At 48.0% G+C, this 7,830-nt stretch overlaps 1 protein-coding gene across 1 annotated transcript; it reads right to left on the reverse strand.

The window, feature by feature from the left end:
- Positions 1-1,549: 1,549 nt before the first annotated feature.
- On the reverse strand, positions 1,550-7,583 carry LOC123072581 (probable glucomannan 4-beta-mannosyltransferase 11). Its single transcript, XM_044496156.1, has 9 exons — positions 6,880-7,583; positions 6,654-6,752; positions 3,652-3,904; positions 3,430-3,540; positions 3,197-3,333; positions 2,962-3,075; positions 2,671-2,870; positions 2,335-2,583; positions 1,550-2,206 (listed from the first exon to the last, which is right to left on the reverse strand). The coding sequence occupies exons 1-9, from the start codon at positions 7,258-7,260 to the stop codon at positions 2,035-2,037; spliced, it is 1,716 nt and encodes a 571-aa protein (XP_044352091.1). The 5' UTR covers positions 7,261-7,583; the 3' UTR covers positions 1,550-2,034.
- Positions 7,584-7,830: the final 247 nt, after the last annotated feature.

The following is a 7,830-nucleotide window of genomic DNA, read 5'->3' on the forward strand; positions in this document are numbered from 1 at the left end:
CCTTTCCGAAAGAGGCACGCCCGTGCCTCTCGCGAAAGCACAACCGTGCCTCTCACGGAAGCAAAACCGTGCCTCTCGTGAAAGAAGAAAAAAAACACATTTTTTCCCTTTCCGAAAGAGGCACGCCCGTGCCTCTCACAAAAGCACAACCGTGCCTCTGACGGAAGCAAAACCGTGCCTCTCGCGAAAAAAATGCATTTTTTTTACGCAAAAAAAACATTTTTTTCGAAAAAAAAATTTGGTCCAAAAGCTAGGGAAAACCGGTAGAAAACCAAAATGTCAAAAAAACCCGAAAAAAAACCTTTTAAAAAGCCGAAAACGCGTGCGTAAAAATAAAAAAACAAAATTCAGAGGGAGTGCCAAGAGCGTGACACGTGGCGAATGGCTGTGAGCGCGCTAAGTGGTGCTGATCGTTGCGAGGCTCCGGAAGGAGCGCTCGTTAATTAGTTGCTCCCGCTAACTAGTGTTTTTCCAATGGGCCTTCCCATGTAACGGGCAAACAGCCCCGCTTTAATAGGTTTGGAATATTCTAGAATGTTCCTCCTTTCTGGTTTCTGTTTTCTGTGTCTTAATCTAACGGTTTATGGGTCTCAGGTTTTGTTTGGATTTTTCCTTTTTTATTTTTGATTTTAGTTTTAGAATTCATGACTTTTTAAAATTCATGATTATTTTTTTCAATGTGTGCACCTTTTCCAAAATTTTCAATATGTTTTTTCAAATTCATGGAACTGTTTTAATTCGCATTATTTTTAGAATCATGATGTTTTTTAATATCCTCGAGCATTTATTCAGTTTAATGATTTTTTGCAAATCGGTTGAAATATTCAAATTCGCAAACTTGTTTTCTCAAACCGATGATTTTTTAAAGTTAGCAAAATAAAACGGCGAGGACAAGCTCACTGCGTAAATCCTAGGATGAAAACTTGAAAAGTATGTTTTCTAAAAGCCTAAAAGCAGCCCAGTTTTGGGCGAAACCTTGAAATTTCACCACGCATTTTTTTGGTGGGGTGCAATTATTTATTTGTTTTCAAAACAAAGAAGGATGTCCGTTTCCGTCCAAATGATGTATAAGAATGGAAATAATGCGGTATATTTTTTTCTGAAAGAATCATGCCATGTACGTTTTCTCTGAGTACCACCAAAATCTTCACATGTTTGCATGATATTAAGAGGCCAATCATGACGATTGGGTCGAACCACTTTGTTTTTGTCTTGTCGAAATGAACTTGTCATGGTGCTAACAGAAATTTATTTTGGAAGATTTGTTTGTATATGCCGTTGCCAAGTCTCAAGTCTCAACAATTTCTATTTCCGATTGATTGTCCCAGCTGACATACATGTTGCGTCAATCGGCAGCATGCCATGAAAACTTTGGCATCACTACTTCTCCTTACAAGTAGCAGTGGAAATGGATGTTGTAGTTCCATCCACCCACGTCAAGTAAAAGGTTATACCACAAACATACTTTTGCTTGCAAGGCTACATGTCTGAATTTTGACTGCATTCCAACATCTGTCTAAATTTTTGTTACTGCATTCTATGGTCTGACTGAATTCGACAGAGTTATAAATGGCGTTGAGCAACAATGTAATGTACAATTACATGTTTTGTCATACTACACAACACAACTGCACAAACTGCTGCTGATCATCCTCTATTGTGAGCAAGCTACATCAGTAAGTACATTGGCATATAAAAATTTGGAGAATCTACAGTAAGTAAGTAATTGGCAGAGCATGTTATTTAATTTACAACTTGTGTTATTCTTCCAGGTATTGAATGCATCTTTCTGTCATGATGCTTCAGTAAATAATACCGCATGTTATTAACTGATGGACTACCATGCTATTTCGACCGCCTTGTCGGCAGTAATAGAGAATGAATGGTTGGATCAAATGTGACCGGGGCGGAGGGAAAATTCTCTGTATACGCTATGTTCTGATATCGATATGTGCAGGAGAGGGCCTTTACTTGCACGCCGTTTGTCATAACCATGCATGCAGATGAGCGCCATGAATGGCATGGCATGGCTGCTTATCCGGCGCTGGGAGTGGGAGGGCGTGTGCCGATATACTCAAAACCGACGACGAGGAATGCTAGGCCTTGAATGAAGAGGTAGATGTAGTACCCTTTGTTTGCGTAGAACAAATCGTAGAAACCACTTATAATTATGCAGGTCCCAACAAAAATCTCTGAGCAGTTGTACCTGATAAAAAGAAGACACACATCAGGCATTATTTGACAAAACTTGAAAACACGAAAATCGGTATTTTGTATGCAGTAATCCGAAGTAGTATATATTTTAATGCACTGTATTAGCTTTGAGTTGCTTACTTGTCCCATAATCTTATTCTCCTCTTCTTGAGCTTTGGCACTAGGGGCGTCGTTAGCTCAACATCTATCACCTTCACAGCATCTAACACTTCCATGGCTGGCTTTGTCTTGTTGGCATCTCCTAATTTCTCAGTGACAACCCACTCATTGACTCGCCCGGCGTCTAGAAGACCGGTTACCGCCGCTCTTATCCGGTGCAACGACATCACATTCTCAAAGAGGACCCAGAGGATCACCAGATGAAATGAACTGAAAGAGTGGCTTTCTGGTGTCAACTGAATGTAACAAAGAGTACATGTCATTCTGAAAGTTTGGTCTTGAAATGTGTGTTGTTACCTTGGTGATCCAAGAGCCTTGCAGAGGGTGATAACGGTTGGAACGTAGACCACGCCCCAGAGAGGTATCTGAATCTCAGGGAAGAAAACGGACAACGGGATCGCGAAGCAGTAGTAGATGAACGTCACCGTATGGGCAGCGATCTTGCCGACGAAGAAGAAGTCGTACAACAGGTGGAGCTTGCTCCAAAATGACACTTTCTGCACAGAGAAAATTAAATGTCAGTCAACAAGATGGTGTGTGTCAATGGTTGGTGATGCATCCTCCCTTATTAGGTTCAGAAATGCAGACCTTGCTCTCTAGAATCTCTACCAACATTTTCTTGAACAGGTTTGCAGGTCCACATGACCACCTGTGCTGCTGGAATCGGTACGCCTTGAATGTGCTTGGCAGCTCACTCCTGACCTAACCACGCACAGATCCGAGCATCGTTAGGTTTGTTTCATGATGGGTACTGTACTCCATGCTTACATTATTTCTGACAGAGAAGAAGCAAGTAAATAGAAGAGCATTTCTTTTGGCTTACTTTTACGGCGCCAACATACACGAACTTCCAGCCCTTGAGCGCGGTGCGAACAGCCAGGTCCATGTCCTCCACCGTCGTCCGGTCCTTCCACCCCCCGGCGTCGTCGATCGCCGCGATCCTCCAGACACCGGCGGTCCCTGGAAGATCCAAAAATCCCCAACGGTTCACTCACTCAGCATGCTCATTTGGATGCTTGAAGCTGTCTATATGATGATGAAACCGAGTGTGCGTACCGTTGAAGCCGAAAAACGAGTAGACTATGGACCCGGCCTCCTGCTCGAACTTGAAATGGTAGTCCAGAGACATCTCCTGGAACCTCGTCAGCAAGCACTCGTCCGAGTTAACTGCACAACAAAACAGCACAAAGAGATTCAGATATTTTTTCAGAACAGTGTGCTTGTGCCTGAGTGAACAACAAACAGAGTGCACGAGGAGTGACGGACGGACTGACTGACCGAACTTCCAGCGGGTCTGGACGAGGGCGATGTCGGGGTTGTGGACGAGGAAGGGGACGGTGCGGAGGAGGAAGTCGGACTCGGGCTGGAAGTCGGCGTCGAACATGGCGATGAACTCGCATTCCTGCACGTAGTCGTGCTTGAGCCCCTCCTTGAGCGCGCCGGCCTTGTACCCCTTGCGGTTCCCCCTCACCTCGTACTTGATGTTCACGCCCTTGCCCTTCCACCTCTGGCACTCGATCTCCACCAGGTCCTGGTAGAAATGGAGCAGAAAATTCGGTCAGTTTTATCTGGCATTGTGCACTTGGGGTGATCTGCTGTCCAAAACTCTGCAGCAGGAAACGCTCGCTCATGCATTTTAAAAGGTTCAAGACTGCCCAAATTTTAGTAAAGGGGAATTAATTAAAAGATGGGTTTTCAAGATAATAGTTTGCCACAAGTAAAAGCAACAATTTGCCTCAATTAATCGCATTTTCTCTGTAAGAAAAAAGGAAAACTAATCTCTTTTTCACAAAAAGTATATATCAAAAACAGGGTAGACCCCCGATCTCTGCATCAAGGTATGCACACGGCCATATGTCTACACTCAGCATGTATCAGATGAGAACAACCATGCTGAGACTCTGTTTAGCAGGTTGCATCTGTGAGACATGTCGGTGGTACTATAGCAATCAGTTTTTTTTAAAGTCAATTATGTGAACAATTTATTAAAACGTGAATAAAATTTAAACATTTCATGAAAATTTAAGCGAAATTTTAAATTTTGAAAAGTTTTCACTTTATTTTAAAGAAAATCTAGATATTTTTAGAAAATATAAACAAATTTCAGGAATTTATTTTTTGGAGGAAAAAATATTTTTTGGAATCCTGCACATTTCAAAAAATATAAACAAATTTACAAAAGTTTAAACAAATTTAGAAAGTCTGAAGATTTTTTAAAACACGTCGTCGCTTACTTGGCTCGTGCATGCTGACAGGCGAACTATGCTGTGGTGTGTCTCTCTTTGTGCATGGTACGAGGGTATCTGGGCTGAGCTCGTGCAGGCTACCAAACACCGAAAAATAAATTGAGTATGAAACCTTTGAGCTCATGCACCCTCCATGTACTATACCAAACACACACTAAGCCCCTCCAACGGCCAGCTCGGCGATGGCAGTTGTGAACTAATTTGTTCGTTTCGCGGGTTATGCGGGACGCCGCTTGCATCCCTAGATGGCACCAAAGGCAGCGTGGTGGATATATCCGGAACGAATCCACGAACATGGTCGCCAATATAATGTTGGAATCCGGCGCCCCAAACGCAACAAAACAGGAGCGGGCTAGCAGGCTACGTCGCACACATTATCACCACATCTTCGGAGTGGCCGGGCCAGCAATCCGGTGCCCCGAGCAAGCAACGAGCGTCGTGCCAGCTACGCGGCGCACTACCAAGCCCACGTGCCACACACACACGAGGCAACGCCGTCAAACGATGAGTACTACTACTACTGTAGCGTGCAAAGTCTCTCACCTTTTCTACTTTTTCTACTACTAGAGAGGGTAGAAAAAAATGAAGGGAGGCGTTGACCTGACCAGAGAGGCCAGTTACCGGGACAACATGCATGCTTGCTTTATACTCCTGCTGGCTGACCCTACCACTTAGCAACCAATCGAGGTGCTCCAACGTGCTTCGGGCCAAATTTGGATCCGGTGTTTCGGAAGAAAATAAAATAAAAAATGGGTCCGGCCACCTAACCTGACCCACTGTCTGTCACGCCTCCTCCTCACGTTGCTCGATCGCTCACATGGCCACCCGGTATATATTCTAGGTATTTAGTTATAGGTGGATCGGGGTACAGCATTTTCGACGGCATGATCGGGGGCATGTGTGTCATGTTCTGGGCTTCTGGCGGTGCTGGGTAGTATCATGCCGAAAAAGAATATAATATGCGTGCCATGGCCTGTACGTCAGGCCATTAACCTGCTCTATATATAGTACTCCCTCCGTTCGGAATTATTTGTCGAAGAAATGAACGTATCTAGATGTATTTTAATTGTAGATACATTTATTTTTGTGATAAGTAATTCCGAACGGAGGAAGTACTACTTGAGGAATAAAAAATCCTAAATTCTGCCGCAAACAAAAGAGTTACTACGTATAGCGGAAGTAAATGGCAAAGAGCAGATGGCATGGCGCCGGCCGAGTAGTGAGTACGTACGTACAAATCAACGGCCGGCGGCGACCGAGTGGCCAAGCAGGTGGTTTGGCGCGTCCGCCGGAGCCAGGGAGACGGTGTCATTGCTCCATGCCGGACGGCCGCGCCGGCTTCGGCTTTAGATCGACAAGGCCGGGATTCTCTTCACGCATGTGAACGGGATGCTCCGCCTGCTGCCGCTGGAATTGATTGTGTGCACATGCATGCACGCTGCTTGCCTGCGAGCGATGTCTGTGTGCAGGAGTCGGTATGGGGTGATCGATCCACAGAAAGAAAGGAGCTACCATTTTTCCTGTCAAAAAAGAACATGTGTTTTTCGCCAAAAGGAAATCGCGGGAATAGTTCTCCCCTAGTTTTATCTAGGCCGGCAGAGCACGCTCGTCAGTTGTCAGTCACGGGCTCACTGGCTGCCTCTCCCGCTAGCAAACAAGCCGATCGGCCAACCACTCCTTTATCTGCACTTATCACGGCCCGGCATGTCATGTGGCAACTGGTGGTCCAAGTTGCAAACAAAAATAGGCCATGGTAGGATAGGATCGAAACGCCAGGCCCGGCGTCCATGTCACCCCGCGTGCGTGCGTACGTGGTGCCTGCCACGCTGCCAGCGCGGCGGCGCCAGTGCCAGCCAAGAAACGACGCCGCCGGCGGGCCAGACAGGGCGGAGAAAACGAAGGAGCGAGCAGGCGATGATGGAACATGCACGCACGCACGCACGTACGTACGGGAATAATGTGAATTATTGCGGCTTTTTGCAGCGAGCTAGATGCGCGGCGGATGGGATGGGTGGATTGATTGCGTTTGCGTACCTTCACAACGGGGTCCGTGGAGTCGTCCAGCACCTGGATCACCACGCGCTCCGCCGGCCACTCCAGCGCACACGCCGCCCCGATCGACAGCTTGTACACCTTCATTCCCATCCATCCGATCCAACCACACCCAACAAAACAAATCAGTAAACAAATCCCACCACACCGCCGGCTCGCCGCCGGTCAACATTTTCCTAATGAACACTAGGCAGTAATAAGCACTCGCCTCCCGCTCGTTGTACATGGGGATCTGCACCAGCACCACGGGGAACGCCGCGCTGCCGCCGCCGCCGACGCCGGCCTCCTCGTCCCCCCTGGCCGCGGCAGCAGCGCCGGCGGCGATGGGCCGCCACTGGTACCGGCGCTCGGGGCGGTGGCCGAAGGCCTTGGCGGCGAAGCAGACGGCGGCGACGAAGACCTTCTCGAGCAGGATCATGACGGTCATGGCCAGCGAGAGGAGCACCAGCAGCCGGATGGCCGGCACCACCAGGAACGCCCGCGCCTGCATGCCGGCCCACGCGCATTGCGCCGCCACGGCCGCCCAGTCCACCCGCACCGGCAGCCCCGCCCACACCGCCGCCATGAACTCCTCGCCGGCGCCGGCCATCCCCCCGACGGACGACCGCCGGGTAAGTGGCTGGATCTAGCGGCTAGGAGGAGGGCTGGCCGGCCGGGCGCGGGCGCAGATGCTGACACGACTAGCTGGCCGCGGGCTAGGTAGGTGGATGGATGGAATAGTGCGGGCTTATATAGAGTGGATGCACATGGCGAGCGAGTGAGCGATGGGTGCTCCTCCATCTCCATATGGCCGCGTGCGTATGGGATGTGGTTACGGGGTAGACGGTCTTGGTCTGGCCAAGCTTTCATTTCTCTCTGAAATCGATCGACAGCTTCTCAATGGACGATGGGAAGTAGATGCATGCCATATAGTAGTATGTGCGTGCGTGATGAGCTCTGGTCATCTGGCGGTTGGTGAGATGAGATGGGTGCATGCATGGGAATGTGGCCGTGAGCTGTGTGGAGTGTCCGAGTGGTGGTACTACGTGCTACTACTATTATTGGTCCATTCCGTTGGTGTTTAGGGGCCACTTCGTGTGTGTATTATTGGTGAAGATATATAGTAGAGATAAAGGAAAAGGTACTACGGTGACATGGCAACGTACGTACGTACGGGGTG

The sequence above is a fragment of the Triticum aestivum genome, chromosome 3B (genome assembly GCF_018294505.1).
Source record: "Triticum aestivum cultivar Chinese Spring chromosome 3B, IWGSC CS RefSeq v2.1, whole genome shotgun sequence".
In the NCBI taxonomy this organism is placed as follows: domain Eukaryota; kingdom Viridiplantae; phylum Streptophyta; class Magnoliopsida; order Poales; family Poaceae; genus Triticum; species Triticum aestivum.

What these genes read in the sequence shown, in the direction of transcription:
- LOC123072581 (XM_044496156.1), bottom strand. Translation starts at nt 7,260, where the DNA reads ATGGCCGGCGCCGGCGAGGAGTTCATGGCGGCGGTGTGGGCGGGGCTG. An exon ending in CCAGACCCGCTGGAAGTTCG is followed by an intron (nt 3,541 to 3,651) that starts GTCAGTCAGTCC and finishes TTTGTTGTGCAG; the next exon opens with TTAACTCGGACGAGTGCTTG. An exon ending in AAGGCTCTTGGATCACCAAG is followed by an intron (nt 2,584 to 2,670) that starts GTAACAACACAC and finishes CCACTCTTTCAG; the next exon opens with TTCATTTCATCTGGTGATCC.